The 17047-nt window shown below is 45.7% G+C and overlaps 1 protein-coding gene across 10 annotated transcripts in view; it reads left to right on the forward strand.

Moving 5' to 3' along the window:
- Positions 1-17047, forward strand: part of SBF1 (SET binding factor 1) — a 2512102-nt gene that overhangs the window by 828716 nt on the left and 1666339 nt on the right. For all 10 annotated transcript variants that reach the window (XM_069629502.1, XM_069629505.1, XM_069629506.1 and 7 more), the window contains one exon: positions 9445-9649. In XM_069629502.1, the coding sequence (XP_069485603.1) occupies positions 9445-9649 (205 nt within the window). The remainder of the gene's footprint in view (positions 1-9444; positions 9650-17047) is intronic.

Below are 17047 nucleotides of genomic sequence, written 5' to 3' on the forward strand. Positions count from 1 at the left end.
TCTTCTACCTTATCTCAAACTCCTGGAATGTGCCGTCTACTCTCAGCTTTCACTTTTTCTTGATCATAACTCTTCTTTACCCCTTTCAATCCGGTTTTCGTTCTCTGAACTCGATGGAATCTGCTCTACTTACCTTTTTGGATTCCCTTTTATCTGCTTGTCATTCTAAACTATCTCCTATTCTTAATCTACTGGATCTTTCCTCTGCATTCAACACTTTGGATCACTCTTCTCTTCGCTCTTCATTTATTATTACTGGCTCCCCTTTAAAATGGTTCTCTTCCTATCTTGCTGATCAGTCTTTCTAAGTTTTGTGGGCTGGTAACCTTTAACCTCCTCCTCAGCATTGTGTTCCTCAAAGCTCTGTTCTCAGGCCCTCTCTCTCTCTCTCTCTCTCTCTCTCTCTCTCTCTCTCTCTCTCTCTCTCTCTCTCTCTCTCTCTCTCTCTCTCTCTCTCTCTCTCTCTCTCTCCCCCTCTCTCTCTCTCTCTCTCCCCCTCTCTCTCTCTCTCTCTCTCTCTCTCTCTCTCCCCCTCTCTCTCTCTCTCTCTCTCTCCCCCTCTCTCTCTCTCTCTCTCTCTCCCCCTCTCTCTCTCTCTCTCTCTCTCTCTCTCTCTCTCTCCCCATATACCTATACATATATATATACTGCCCCTCTTGCTCACATCAGAAACCTTTCGGACTTCCTGATCACTTTTATGCTGACGACACTCGGATGTCTTTCTTTCACTGAGGACATTCATAGTAATGTCTCTGCTTGTCTGTCCAATCCTCGGTTTCTGCACCTTAATCCATCTAAAACAGAAATTCTTTTTTTTTCCATCTTCTGTTATATCACTCCCTCATTCTCCTTTCACTATCGTTTTTCCTCCTTCTCTTTTTCTACTTCGGCTTGCAACTCTTAGTAGTTATCTTTGACTCTGACCTTTCTTTTGCTTGTCACATTTTTGTGGTTCCATGTGATATCCCCGCAAAAATGTCGCTGGGACCACTGCAAAAGATTTAGGACTACAGGTGTTTGGCAGTAAAACCACTTGGTAGCAGTCTGTACCACACAGATTCACTTGGTAGCTGTGGCTGGTGTAAAAGAGATATAATTATTTATTTAAAACCACATCTAGAAAAACACACAGGCATTAATAGTAAGCAATTCAAAAACACGGTCACTAAAAGATATACACTCCCTTAAAAGAATATTAGACAAGTCTTAAGTAAAGCCCCACTTATTTTCAGACAGCGGTGAGTGCTTAACGTAGATGGCACCCTAATAATTCGTTTTAAAAAGGGAGAGAAAAGCAGAGAATATATTGAAACAGATCCCAACACTTTTTCACGAACACAACAAGAGAGGAAGACAAAATAACACAGTGAATTCACAGTCAGTAGGCCGGACCCGCTTTAAGAGGATGAAAACGAAATGTGTCCAAGGTCACACGGTTGCAGTGCACAAAAGTCTTGTAACGGTTCAAAAGGAGTTGGCCAAAGAAAGGGACCAGTTAGAGGGTCAAGGCGGCCAGCCCAGTCCAGAAGGTTAAGGGGTTATTAGCTTGTAGCAATCTTTAGAAAGGGAGGCCTGGTGGACACGGTACCTTAAAGTGGTGAGAATACTCCAGCGGGGGCAGTTGTTCCTGGCAGCAGATGCAAGTCGGTGCTTCGTCCGGGGGAAGAGAGGATCTCGTCGGGGAGGAAGACAGGAGTCCGTTGCACTACCAGGGAAGAAACCATCCGCGGAGTTTCTCAGGTAAAAGGAGCGGTCCGTTGATTCGCGGTCCACTGGTAAGTGGCTATCCGGCTGCCGGGATGCTTGGCACGGGCAATTCGACCACAAACCGTTCTGGGGTGCAAAGAGAAGAAGGTAAACTGGTTGTGCTCACCAGTCAGGGGAAGAAGCCTCTCCAGCCGGGAGATCTTCTCTGTCGTCGGGAAGTGGTGAGTCGGTTCCGCAGGGCTCCACCGGTGGTGTCGTCGTGGTAGGTCGGCTCAACTTCTCCCTCGTCGGATTCTCAGGTCCTGTGGCGACTTCTGAAGTTCCAGTCCCCAAAGCCCTGCTTTTATGCAGCATACCCCCATTCACTCAGCCTAGCTGTCAATCAAACATGCTAAGTGGTGAGCCGGCCGGCCGGCCGGCTCACCACTTGGGCCAATCACACAAGAGTGCGACTTGAGTTACCAAGGTAACTCAGTCCAGGGTGCCTAAACCCCCTCCCACGCCTCCTGTGGTACCCAGACAGAGTGGCACCACTTTTGGAGGCTTCTGTGGAGAAGCCTGCCAAAACGTGCAACAAAGGGCTCGACTTGGGTTGGAGTCACAGAAGAGAACCCAAACGCCATTTTAGAATCGAGTCCTGGCAAAAAATACCAACCGGCGAATTAATATTAAATAAACCGGCGGTATGTTCGAGGCTATGAAAATTAAATAACTAAAGTTGGTAGCCTCGAACAATGGGAAAATCCCGTAGGGAAATATTCGCGGTTGAATATAAAAAGTAGTTTCCACTGCCACCAGCCAAAACTCGATCAGGGGGGACGGAGACGTGCCCCCTCGACTAACAGACTCTGGGGCAATCGAATTGCCCCGACCAGTACGTCCACAATATGATGGTTTGTACTGGTTTCTTTTAATAATTTGGGACTAGTAAAGCCAATGGTGACTTTAAATGCCCTGGGAGACAGTAGTCAGTCCCAGGGTATGGAGTCTATGGTGGGGTGTCACTATGACACCCCTGTGTTACTGCACGCAGGGTGCTGTGTAACACACATAGTAAAAACACATGAGACCCTATGGAGTAAAGGACCCCAAAGCCCATTAAACACTTCTAGATTCAAAGAAACACACTCAAATCATGCCCAAGAGTGAGGGTGAAAAGAGTCTCACTCTTGGCAGGAGAAAAAAAACAAACTCCAGAAATCCAGCAAAGCTGCTGGGGGACTCACTAGGTTAGGAAATTCAGCCTAAAGAGAGAATTCTCCCTAACAGTCGCCATACAAGAATGGCACTGGTTTTTATTTGCACCAATATTACCACATAGAACATGTGGGGGACACCCCTGCAATCCCTATATTTTTTTAAAGAGAGCCGGAAACACCACTGCTCCCATTTACCCCATAAATTATCCCCATAAATGTCGCCTATGCAGTTTCCCTGCGACTATATGTATGGCTTCATTATTTATGGGGATATTATTACCCAATACAATTTTTGCCACGTCCCGATCCTGTCAATTTAAGCTTTTTTTTTTTTTTAATTTTATTTTTATTGGTTTTACAAATAACAGAAAAATGCAAACATTGCTTAAACACGGTTGCACATCCCTCAGGGGGGCAAGTCGGGCACGAGATGCAAATCAAAACAATATACCAAGAGTCTTTTAGTCGTGCGACAGTTTGTTACCCGAGTATGTTTCATTGGCTGTTTGCCGTACTTCCTTCCCACCCCCCCCCCCCCACTTCGTTTTAAGCTTTTTAATATACATAAAATTCATTCTCATCTTTTTGTGCCACAAAACTTCAGATTTCTTCCATGTTTCTTTCTAGACTGAACTATTGCTCCCCTCTACTTATTGGTCTTCCTGCCTACTATCTTGCTTCCTTGCATTTTAGCTTTAATTCAGCCATCCGTAATCTTATTCAAATTCCCTCTGTCCTCCATTACAGGCACACTACACACCATTTCCTGGCTATCTTTTGAATCTCATCTATTATTCCATTTCTTGTGTATTGTCTTTAAATGTATGCATGGCCTAGATCCTCCCTATTTTTGCTCTTTTGGTCTCCTTCTATACCCCTGTTCGCTTTTACTCCTCAGTCTCTTTTCCCACTGGTTACTCCTAACCCGCCCTGTGCTCCTTCTCTTTTTCACTCCTTCTCTTGTCTCGCCCCCAAACTTTGGAATTCTCGGCCTCTCTGTATCCATTCCTCTCCGTTCTTGCATTCTTTGTCTCTTTCTCTGAAACCATATCTCCTTACTCCAGCGCAATTAATGTTTGTGAATCAGGGTACACTTTTTTTTTTGGTCCGGTGGTTTAGCGAAAGCACATTCTAAGTTCGATGCATGAAACTACTCAGTTTACTACCTCGTCCGCGGATCTGTTGACAATCAAGACCTTATCCACGGTGACGATAACCATGTTTAGACAAAATTAGTCGACAGCAGCAACCATTTTGTGGGCAGCAAGATACTCTACTGTTTACACACCTTCTGTTGCTCATCCATAGTCCCGGACCACTACTCTGAGCTCTCTAACATGGCAAAAACAACCATTATTACAGCACCTTATGGGCCCCCCTGCTGTTCCTTCAAAGTACCTCCCTAGCACATTTTAGAATATGTCTGGAAGGAGTGTTTTCAGATGACGAGGATATCCACATGTTACAGACGAATCGTACTTTCATACCCAAGGTGCATTCATCATTCCATCTTCTTCTTCGACTCTCATTCTACTCCACTGGAATGCTCACTGTGTTCCTCAGAAGTCATATGGCCTTTAAAATATTATGTTGCCCGTAACAAGCAGTTCCGCAAGTCATCTCAATTGTTTGTAGTTTTTGGCCCTACGGCTGTGTGCAAAGGGCTGTCTAATTCCTCCAGGTCCCGCTGGCTATCAGCTTGCATCTCCTAATGTCACTGCATCGCTAACGGGCTCTTTCCTGGCCAGCCTAGGGTGGACTCCACAAGGGCCAATTCTTCCAAAATGTCCTTGTTGGCTTGTGTCCCGCTGATGGATACCTGCAGGGCGCTAAATGGAGGTCTGTCCACATTTCCACTCCGTTCTACTGGGTCTACAGAGATTCCAAAGAGGAGTCCAGGGTCTGACAAACAGTAGTTAGCCATCTGTTTGCATAAGGTGAGCTTTTCTTAAAGGTAAGACTATTACCACCACCCATTTTGCATTGTATATGTATTTGTATACTGCTTTGTCATCTATTCAAACAGCATGTGAATCTATGAAAGAGCCAATGTTGGTGAAGGAATAAGTACCTGTAATCATCTTCTCCAGCATTTGGCACTTTTGCTGTCTCTGTGCTAATCTGAAGATGGATAGCAGGGGTGGAGTTAACGGGGAAGATGATCCGAAACACTAAAGTGACTGCAGTTTTTAGATGAAAACTGCTTTACTGTTACTGAGGATTCCCAGCGCGTGGAAGTGGAATATTCAAACAGCATGTAACTCTATGAAAGATACCCATGCTGGAGAACAGGCGTTATATAAGTAACTGACTTTTTCTTTTGGGGGCAGACAGCCCACTCCTTACTCCCTGCAATCACACACACAAAGGAACACCTTCCAATATGCATGAAGAAAAGGAGCCCTTCCGCTCCTGGAAAAGTAGGACGGCCAGCAAACGACATGCTATCCCAGTGCTGCTCTCAGTGCAAGGTGTCTTGTGCTGCAAACAGTACTGGTAGGTTCAAAGACTAACCAGTGAACACAAAACAACATTGCAGAAGGGAACCTAGGATTCCCTGGCAGCACTCCACATTAGGTGGGGATGCTGCCATAGGAAAGCATGGAAGTCAAAACAAAGGGGAGAGGTCTCCCCACACTGGAACCTTGGGGAAAGGGTCCCATGCCCCCAGAACAAATGTGAAGGGGTTGAGTGAGATAAGTCCATGGGGAATAAAAAATCCAAATTAGTCCAGCAGTAGTGCTGTAGGCTCATGAGAGGGAGGATAAGATTTACAAAAAGAAAAATCTCCCTAACCCGGCATATAGTGCCTTTTTAGAGTATGCATACCCTTGACTAATGAAACAAGAGTCCTACCATTGCGTCTTCTTTCTTCCCGCCATCAGAGTATTTTCCCCCAGTTTAATTACAGCAGTCTTCATGGTCTCTCGCTTGCTCGGGAGGATAGCCCAGCGGCAACGCGCTCACCTTGGAAGCAAGCCGACACGGAGCATACAGGTTTGATCCCCGTGTCCGTGCTTTGAAACTTCTGGGGATTTAGTGCGTTATAAATAACCTATCATATCATAGTGTCCAGGGCGTCCTCTAAGGTCGTCAGCAACTTGCTTGTCCTTTCTTTATTGTGCCAGTGTCGTCCAGCTGTGCACGGAACCGCTGACTAGATGGACTTAAATCCAGAAGCCAAAAGTGATGATTCCACCAGTGTCCCTGGACCCCTTCCGATGGAACCAAGACATGAAGCAAGTGCACCTCTGATTATAGGAGTGAGTTAACATACCTGTTCTACCCCCCTTACCGCAATTGGATTTAATAGGCACGTCGTCCTTACCCTGCTTCTCCCTTGCTTGGGCGTGATTGGTGCAGTTCTGGCCAAGGATCTCCCCCTGGGCTTCCCCTAAGATGGTGGGATTGGACCTCCAAATAACTTTTCCCCGTTTGTTCTTTACTACTTAACACTGCATCGGCCAGTCTGCTTCGTCAAAACTTGTTCAGCCTACCAAAGACTGCTAGAATCCTGTAAAGGTTTAAATTGGGGTTTGTGACTTTTAGGGCATATGGCCTCATCGCTTCTAGAACAGGGAGGACTTTTAAAGTGTAAGACCTTAGTTCCCAAACTGATGTATTACTTACCTGTCTTTCTTCACTTGCTTTACTATATTACAGTGTTCTGTAGGTCTGATTGAACTGTGTTATAAGTAACCTTTTGGTGCTCTGTGGCCATATCACCCCGTCGTGAATGTACACATGTTGATACTATATATTCAGTGATTAATACCACCTGTGATTTTTGGTTGATAGGTTTGTTCAAGGCCTAATAAATATAATTGTATGTTTATACATTCTGTTTTACTTGCATTGTTAAGAGTGCTCCGTGTGCTTAACTTAACCTTTCCCCACACCCACACTCTTCCTAATTCAAAGCCTTCGAATTAAGAGAGTCACAATACCTTGATAGTTAGGCTAGACATTAGTGTTCTTTCCTGTTCACCAGATAAGGCTGGTCTCTGAAAAATCTGTCCACAGGGATGATTCTGAAAATCCATCTCAATATAAACCAACTAATAAAATGCTAGTCCCTTTACCTAATGTATATGTAGACATTCTTTCATGTTTAATGTCTTTAACTATGTTCAGTAGTCACTGTTGAAGTACTCTGTACAAAGCTGAGTTTATAAATCTGTACAAACTGCTTTTGTCATGTTTTACTTAGTATTTGCACTGCCTAATGCCATTTCCTGAAACGTATTGCAGATGTATGGTTAACAATATTAAGGCAGGCCAACCTGCATGTGACTTTAATAGATTTAAAAATGTCCTTTGATGCAGATCCCATGATGAAAGCTGAGAACGAAGCAGGGATTCCAAGCTGTCTGCTCAGTGATCCAGATTCTTTATAACAATAATAAGCGTCTGTGCGTTGGACCCGCTTTGGGAACTTAACTGCACCAATAAATATTTAAACCAGCATTAGAGAAGGGTGTGTTTTAGCACCTATGCTGTTTTGCATATTCATCAATAGTATTATTGAAACTGCCACGTCTATTCAGTTCGATGCACCCAAATTAGGCACCCCTAGAATCCCGGTTCTGTTTGCAGATGACACAATCTTTATCCCTAACCCCCACTGGCCTCAAGAAATAACTTGCTGCATTTAGTGAAGGGTGTAAATACAATGGCCTAGCAAATAATTTGGGTAAAAGCAAGGCTTTGGTTTACCACCCGTCTTAACGGAAACAACCAATATTACATCTTTCATTGGGTGGATAATGCTTGGAGCATGTGTCAAGATGTGATTTAGCCTGGTACCCGCTTTGTAAGCAATAGCAAATGGTCCGACCAGCTTAAAAAAAATCATGCTTAACACTGGAAAAGGACCAGTAATGTAATCCTGAAATGTTCAAAAGCCCATGGGCACTGGGTTGTATCGCCTGCACTCAATATATATGATATGCAGGCTATGGCTGCAGCCATGTATAGTTCTGAAATGTGGGGTTATGCCAACAATACCAAAATTATGATCATTGAAAATAAGTTTTTGAAGAAACTTCATTTGACCATTAGTATCCCCAGCCATTCAGCGCAAGGAAATCATTAAAATGTTTTATTTCTGATGCAATACTGTTCAAACCACAGTATTTTACTGGGTAAGAGTGTGGCCATCCCGTTTTTGCGGAAATCTTGGGAATCCTTGCAGGACCTTTTGATGTAGGACGGTGGTCAAGATTTACCATGGTGCAGGCATGTTAAAGAATGCTAGCGTCACTGGTGTTTCAGCACCTGTAGACTAATATGCAGGGTGTTACAGGCAATGAGAAACGTATGCTAAAAAATAAGCAGAACAGTAAGTTGAAGGAAAGGGCGCTAGTTCACTGTAACAATTCTATTCCAACTTCTGTATATTGGGCCTGTAAACAAGAACTCTGTTTCCAGTATTACCATGATGGGATCAGCCCTCCATTTGCACATGCACTACATATTATATTCTGATTGGGCATTCGTCTACCAACTAGTTTGGTACACTCTTGGACTAGTTGTGCTTCCAGTAGCTGCCCTGTATGCCCTATGATCAGTGAAACAATTGAAAATGTTTTGTTCTTCTGTTCTGGATATTGATGGCTCAGACTGAAACTCTTGAAACCTATCTTGAGAGAACACCTTATGCGACGATTCACTGATGCCTTAAGCCTCTCTAAATCTACACAAGAAAATTGTTATATTTGCTGGATATAGATTTCTGCTGATGGCATGGACAGTCAGGAGGAAATGTGTTGCAGGACCACCACAGGATGTCTGGTGTGATTGGTTTTAGGAGAGATTAGATTCTGCGGTTACCGTTTTATATTTCCATTTTGGAGGTGTTAACCTAACAAACTTTAGGTATCTGTTGTACATTTTGAACCTAGTTCCAACATAAAATTGAAATAATAGTATAACCCATCTTTGCAAGATGTTTTGTGAGCAAATACAATTGTAATCCTATGTTAGTCGTATTGTTATCATTCTCACTGAATTACCTGAGGGGCCCAATGTGTTTAAGGTCACAGTTAGCCATCGATGAACTGTAGTCGTGCCTGAGAGCTTAGATTGTATTTTAAAAGACGTGTATCTGTTCTATCAGTGAATAATTGATTAATTCTTGATTTTATGCATTGATTTGGAATTTTGTATATAGATATTGTATTTGTTGTACTACGTTTTAGGACAGCATGTCGAAAGAAACTGTTTGAAAAAACATAACAAAATCTGTTATGGTGATGGAACATGTTTAAGAACCATGGGCATTTTGCCTTTTCTGTTTTTATTTTCAATCTTTTTTCCCTCCTTTTTGAGATGTTCATTTAATTTGCAGGTAGCGATTTGAAGCATTCAATGCCGCTTTGAATGCCTGATTAAAAAATTTCGCACTTCGTTTTTGAGTAGGCTGTAGTTTGCCTTTATTATTGATGTTGGTTTACCCAGCTTGGATTTTAATTTGTATTTGCATTTCTGCACTATGCATGTTAGTTGTGCTGCCTCACTTTTCCTGTTCTTTCTGCAGGAAAATCCATACCCAGCTGTGAGCATGCACAAGGTGCAAAAGCCCACAGAAGGTTGTCACTTGCGTGTACACCAGAGACCCTTTCCCCGTTTGGATGAAGGCACAGTGCAGTGGATCATCGACCAGGCCACTGCCAAACTGCAGAACGCACCCCCTGCTGTAAGGGCAGAAAAGAAGTGCATGGTGCCCTCTGGACCACCAATTGGTATGTATCTTAGGTTCTTTATCTTCAGCCCTATCAAATACATAGAATATGTTCAGCACTGGAGTCCGGCTCCCCTTTGGGCGAAAACAGACAAGTAGGTTAAACATGTGGGTCTGTCTCATCAAGTCTGCTAGCTTTAATTAGCTTTAATTTACTGCTGTCTAAGAAAAGTGCTGCTGAGCAATCCTAACCCTTCCATCCTGTTTTTCATGGCCTCAGCTCACACCATATTTCATTCAGGAGATTGTCCAGTTTTCATCTTCTCATTATGGAACTGTGGTCCTGCATGTCCCATAATAATTTAAAGACTAAAAGTCCAGAATTTCAAGAGACCAGGACTACATCACCACCATACGATTGCAGTGTGATTTGTTGACACATCGTACATCTTATTTCGTAACTTCTTTCACTTGATTTAATTTGTATTTGTTTGTAGCTATTCCCTTTTGTGTGAACAATTTTCGTACATTTGAAACGGTTGGGCCTTACAGTTTGCCCGACTTTGTAAAAATAAATGTTTCTGCACAAAAAGGTAAGGATGCCTGCAGATGCAGGGAGAGCTGAAATCATCCTCCATAAAAGCCAAGCAATGGGAGCAATTCATCAGCCCCCAAAACCATGTTCACGGATGTCATGCACCTTTCCCATAGCACTAGTGTTGGGCAAAATGGAACAGCTTATCTAGGCAGTAGACTGGTTACCTTAAGCTCTACTTATCTCACCTAGTGGCAGTAGGAGTCTAGCAATCCATGCCAAGCACTTAAGAGGGATGTGGGATGGACAAGACGCGGGGTAATACATTAATAGTATGAATAAAGGCAGTGTCCACACCAGAGTTAAGATGAGTACATGTAAGGCAGAGTGGTACTAAAATCACAGGTTACTTTGTCATTTTTTGTTATTTTGTAAGCCAACCGTTTTTGCATATATACACGTGTATCCTTGCTGTTTCTGTATTAAACAGTGTAGTCTGCTTTATTACTTGTTTTCTCCTTTTTCACCATTGCAAGACTCTTTAGTTTTTCTCAATGCCTTTCCACCCTTTTTAACCATTCAGTCCTTCTCAAGTTCGCATACTTTTGTAGTTTTGCAACACGTATTTCAAGCTTAAGGCTCTTTGTAAACTTCAAAGCATCTTTTTATTTTTTATTTTTACCCTGGGTGTCTTTCAGGCTTCCCACCACTGCTCTCATGATCTGGATGCTTGCTAATACCTTCCAATATCCCTCGCACTCTATGCATCTTTACCATGTCTGAACTCTGCTTTATTAACATAATAAAACATCTAAGTAGGTGCTAAAATGGATTTCCAAAATCAGCCCTGAAGGGAGGATTTTGAGATGCCACCCTATTAAGGTGAACATGGAAGACAATGAGAGGTTATCAAAAACCAATCCAGGCGAGTTAGCAGGCTTAGTCTCAGGGAGGGTATGAGAGTGGTCTAGGTCTACAATGAGTTCGCACAGAGTAACACCAGTAATTCCAGTTAGACAGTAGACAAATACAAGTATTAGGCCTTTTGTTATACACTAAGCACATAAACATACTAGCCAAGTATTGTCACACAAAACACTTATAAAACAGATTTCTGATGCTTGGGAATCTGCTTAGAATCACATTCTTTGCATATAGTCTGACATCTAGCGGTCATCTCAAAGTATCTTTTTTTTTTTTTTTTAGAATATCAAAAGGGACGTCAACCTGGGCGTGTTTAACACTATCCCTATCATGACGTGTACTGTACCCAGGATCCCTTACGTGTCGAGTGCCCGCAGATTGTTGTTTTCTGCCATTCTGGTCGGTCACTTTTATGCAGAGCTCGTGTTAATGAGAATTATTGCGGTTTCATGCTGCTTCGACGCATCCATAGACTACTCTAGTTTGCTGTCCTGCAAGCCTTTGCTAAATCCACAACTCGACAGCTGTTGTTGGCATTTGCCTTCAGGATTCGGCCTTACAGTAGGGAGAGTGGGGACCCGTTTTCTCCACACTTCTCTTTGGAGAATGCCCTTTCTTTCCTTTCCCTCCTTTTGCTTTATTCATTTGATGGCTCTTTTTACACTTTACCATGGAGAGAGTGCCATTGAAATGTTGCCCTTCCTGTAGCATGAAGTTTCAAATGGATTGTGTCCTCCAACGTATTCCTCATTTATGACATGTAATGCCCAGAGCTGTGCTGCTTCGGAAACATTTTTTGTCAGAGGGCGCCCTGCGTCGATGGCGTCGGGTCGATGTCCCTTGAAGGCCTCCGTCGAGGGTGACGTCATCGGATGTTATAAGTAGCACGCACAGCGCCCGTAGCCTCAGTTCCATTTTTCCACAAACGTGTTTGCTTCATAAAACTAGGCGCGCCTCGTGGTTACTGTCACGTTACTATATCATGTCTTCTTCTACCCCGACGACCCTGCGGTCTGGCTTCAAGAAATGTTGGTTCTGTGGCTCCAAGATGTCAATTATGGATCCGCAAAGAATTTGTGTGTGGTGCCTGGGTGAGGACCACACAAAGGATGACTGCTCAAAGTGCCAGTCGTTGACTGCCAAGGCCTTGCGGGAACGTAAGGGGAAATTGAAGGTAGGAAGGGTGTCCCAGGCCCGTAAATCCAAGTCGGCTGGTGTTTTGACCGACGAGTCGAGGGGGGACCCTCCTCGTCGGAATTTGTCCGAGCGCTCCCTATCCCACAGTGGTTTGTGCCACTCTTCTTCGTCGAGGCGGTCCAGGAAGCAACGTCACTGTTCGCCTTCCTTGTCCTCTTAGGACGACGCTTCCTCGAAGAAGGTGACCTGCCCCACTAAATCCTCGACCCCGGAGGAGTGGGATCCGGGTGCAAATGCTGAAGATATTTCAAATCCAAGGCACAGTTCTGTCTGCGCCTTCTGACGAAGCCGGCAGGGAACAGTCTCGGCCGGATGCTTGTGCGCCTTTGGCCCCGGTTGGATGGCGTGATAAACACTGGTAGCCTTCAAGGCCCCGTTTGGACAAGGCATCGGGTGTTTACCAGAGACGTGCCAGGTTGCGGTCTTCGTCTCCAGCAAAACCGTTGAAACCTGTGAAATCCTCAAAGCCCTTGAAGGTGTGGACGCCATCTGCGCCATGTCCGTCGGGTGCGCCTGTCGGGTCCTTGCCCCCGATCCGGCCCATGAAGCTGTCCGTGCCATTGTCGACGTCGTCAGAGCCATCGATGCCATCTGGGCCGAATAAGTCTCTCCAGGACATTTCTGAGGACTGAGAGAGGTCCGAGGTGGATGTTGGGCCTTTTGGTATTCCATATGGGACTCCTGGTGTTCCGGAGTGTCTCATTTCTGCGGAGAGTCGGATGGAGGATCTGTCAGTCCTTGCATGATGCCAGTGGCCTTGACACGTCCCCTGAGATGGAATTTGGTAGGCTGGATCCGGGGATCATGCCGACTCTTCTTATTGAAGATTGATGTTGAGAGTTGTGGAGTACCTGGGCTGGTCCAGGCCTCCGGTACAGTTTGATCAAGATGATTTTACAGATATTCTGGATCAGGGTCCGTCCACTAACCCACTGTTGCCATTTCATATGGCATTGCAAAAGAGGGTAGCAGCTACTTGGAACACCACAGAGAGTATTCCGGCGGTGAACAAGTCATTGGCAAAGAAATACCACCCATCCTGTAGTGACCCCAGCCACCGGTCCACACACCCCATCCAGAGAGTTTGGTGGTTCAGGTGGCTACATCCACCTCGAAGCAGGCAGCGTACCCTACCATTCCTCCTGATGGGGGACGATAAGTGGATGGATGGATGGATGGATGGATGGATGGATGGATGGATGGATGGATACGCAAGGTATATTCTGCTTGGAGTATGGCATTGAAGTCAGAAACTCCACCTGTGCCATAGCAGTTTTCGCACACTGTAGAATTGCATCTCTTTAGCGGCTCAGCATATTCCCAAAGGGGAGGAAAGGGATGGCTTTCTAGCTATTGTGAAGGATGGCAAGGATGCCATGTGTGAATCCCTTCAGCCTGAGTTGGACAATGCGGATAGTGTCAGCAGGGCCATGGCCACGAGCACCGTGATGTACGGATTTGCGTGGTTGTGAAAGTCGGGGTTTGCACCGGATGTGCAGGCTTTTCTTCTCAACATGCCCTCTGATGGGTCGCATCTGTTTGGCAGCAAGGCTGACGAGATCCTTGAAGTTGCAGACCTCCAAACCTGCTGCCAAATCTTTGGGGTGCAGCTGTTCGACAACCTCTGCCTTTTTGTCCTACGGTACAGCAATTCAGGGGTTCCTTTCGCTACTACTCATTTGGAAAGGCGAGAGGGATGGCCAGTCAGAGGTGCCAACGTAAGATTCCTCGTGGTGGATGAGGTCGAGGTGCCAAGGTCGCTCAAGCAACAGCCTCTTTGCCATCAGGTGCTGCTACAGCCGCTTCAAAACTGCTCTGAGGCCTTGTCTCATTGTTCACAGGTGGGGCGCAGGCTGTCTCAGCATCTAGAAGAGTGGTGAGCCATTACTTCAGATGTGTGGGCTCTGGAAACAATAGCCCACGGCTACTGCCTTCCTTTTCTCAAATGGCTTCACAGCAATCCAACGGGGAAGCACTCTTTGAGGGTTCTGGAACCACTCCTTGTGCAGAAGATTTTGAACCTGCTAGAGAAAGGTGCTATACAACCAGTGCCTGTGGCGGAGAGGAACACGGGTTGGTATTCGCTGTATTTTTTGATTCCCAAGTAGGACGGAGGACTGAGACCCATCTTGGACTCGAGATACTTGAACAAGTTCCACAGGAAGGACAAGTTCAAGATGGTCACTCTTTCTCAGATCCTTCAGGCCCTCCAACTTCAGGATTTGTTGGGGTCATTGCAGGGTGCTTATTCTCATGTGCCAATCCATCTCAAGCACAGAAAATATCAGAGGTTTGCAGTTGGAGGTTTGCACTATCAGTTTCGGGTCCTGCCATTCGGGTTGACCTCTGCCTCGAAGGTCTACACCAAGCTCATGGTGGTAGTGTATCTCCGGAGAGTGGGGATTCACGTCTACCCCTACCTGGATGATTGGCTGATCAGGGCGCGTTCTCCCGAACAAGCCTTGGATCATCTCAGCGTCACCTGCCACTCCCTTCACAGACTGGGCTTCTATCTCAATTTCAGGAAGTCGCATATGACACCTTCCCAACAGCTCCAGTACATTGGGGCTGTGTTGGACGCGTGCCGGCGGATGTGCTCACCACCCAAGGTGAGGGCTCTACACATTCTACAGATGGTCTTCAAGTTTCAACAAGCCCAGACTCTTCAGGCTTTCGAATTCTTAAGGTTGCTCGGCTTCATGGCATCCTGCATTTTTCTGATGCCAGAAGCCTGGCTGAGAACGCAATCCCTTCAGTAGGCTCTCCGGACTCAATGGTCCCAGTTCTCAGGCAAGATTTTGGATCTCCTCCATGTTCCCGTCAAGGTCTCACAGGATCTTCTGTGGTGGGCCAGCGAGGAAAATCTCATGAAGGGGGAGCCTTTTTTGCAACCGTGGTTAGAGGTAACTGTAGTGACGGACACTTCCCTCACGGGTTGGGGGGGCTCATGCCAACGATCTCACCATCATAGGGCATTGGTCTCCATCGGAGTCCAAACTACACATCAATTTTTGGAGCTGAGAGCAATCGGGCTGGCACTGAAGGCTTTCCTGCCATCTGTACGGGGAAAGAATGTCCTGATAATGACGGACAACACTGTGGCCATGCATTACCTCAACAAGAGAGGTGGTGTAGGGTCACTCCCTCTGTGCCGGGAGGCAATGCAGCTCTGGTTCTGGGCAATTCAAGAAGGAATCTCCCTAACAGTAGTTCATCTGGCCAGAGAGAACATGGCAGCGGACGCTTTGAGCAGGCAGGGTGCAGTCTCCCACAAGTGGGAACTAGCTTAGGAAGTCCTTTAGAGATCTTCGCCCTTTGGGGAACCCCACAGGTCGACCTGTTCACGACTGGCACCAAACGGAAGTGCAAAGGTAAGGGAATTTCCTCAGAGACGAGCCTCTAGGAGACGCGTTTGTCGTGGATTGGTTGTTCCCGATTCTGTACGCGTTTCCTCCGATCCTTGTCATTCCTCAAGTTCTCAGGAGGTTACAATGGTTCGGGACTCAAATGACCCTCATTGCTCTGGATTGGGCCAGGAGCGTGGTACCTGGACGTTCTAGACCTGTCCATCTGTCCTCCAATACGTCTTCCGTGAAGAGAGGATCTTCTCCCGAGAGGAAGGTCGGGTTCTCCATCCAGAGGTCAAGACTGGACTTTCACGCATGGCTTCTGAACGGTTGAGATATAAGGTTTGGGACCTCCCGGATGACGTGACGGAGGTGTTGCTTTCGGCTAGGTGGCCAGCAACAAAGTCCCTGTACCGTTGGCTTAGATTTTGCGACTGGTGCAGAGGAAAGCATGTTGCTCCTTTTCAGTGCTCAATTCCGGAGGTTCTGTCCTTACTTTCTTTGGCCCACAGGGGTCTTCAGATGGGAACCATTAAAGGTTACCTGGCACCGCTTTCTATCTTTAATCGCTCATCCAAGTAATGCTCTTATTTTAAGATTCCACTGATTACTCAGTTTCTGAAAGGGCTCACAAATGTGTTCCTGCGGTCTCCTTTTCAGGTGCCAGTCTGGGACCTTAATTTGGCCTTAAAGTTTATAATGGGTGCTGCGTTTGAACCTCTGCCCTCCTGTCCATTGAGATTGACATTTAAGACGGTTTTGTTGGTTGCAGTTACCTCTGCTTGTAGAGTGAGCGAGTTGCAGGCACTTTCTTCTAAGCCACCCTTTACTTTGTTCCACAAGGACAGGGTTGTATTGAGAGTACATCCTTCTTTCCTACTGATGGTAGTGTTAGAATTTCATTTTAGTCAGAAGGTGGTGCTCCCTGCCTTCTATCCTCCTCTGCATCCTAGTAAGGATGAGGAGAGACTCCATAGGTTGGATCCTAGGAGGGCATTGAGCTTTTATCTTTCTAGAATGTCCAGGGTCAGCGTGGACAACCAGCTCTTTGTGGGGTATACTGGGCACCAACTAGGCCAGGCTTTTTCTAAGCAGACCTTGTCTAGATGGATCATCCTCACTATTTCAGAATGCTGGCAAGGACCCTCGTGAGGGCTTGCAGGCTCATTCCACCAGGGGCATGGCTACATCGACTGCCTTGCAGAGGGGTGTACTGGTAAAGAACATCTGTGATGCTGTAGCGTGGTCCTCCATACACAGACTTGGTAAGCATTATTCCCTGGTTACTTCCCATGGTCAGGATGTTGCCTTTGGTAAGGCAGTGCTTTACTCTGCCATTTAATTGGTGTGTCTAAATTCTTCTCCCTTCTCCACTCATGGATACTGCTTTGGGAGTCTGTCATAGATGAGGAAGACATTGGAGGACACAATCCATTCCAAGAAATAGTTACTTAAC

The sequence above is a fragment of the Ambystoma mexicanum genome, chromosome 12 (genome assembly GCF_040938575.1).
Source record: "Ambystoma mexicanum isolate Mex_15411 chromosome 12, UKY_AmexF1_1, whole genome shotgun sequence".
NCBI classification, from domain to species: Eukaryota; Metazoa; Chordata; class Amphibia; order Caudata; family Ambystomatidae; genus Ambystoma; species Ambystoma mexicanum.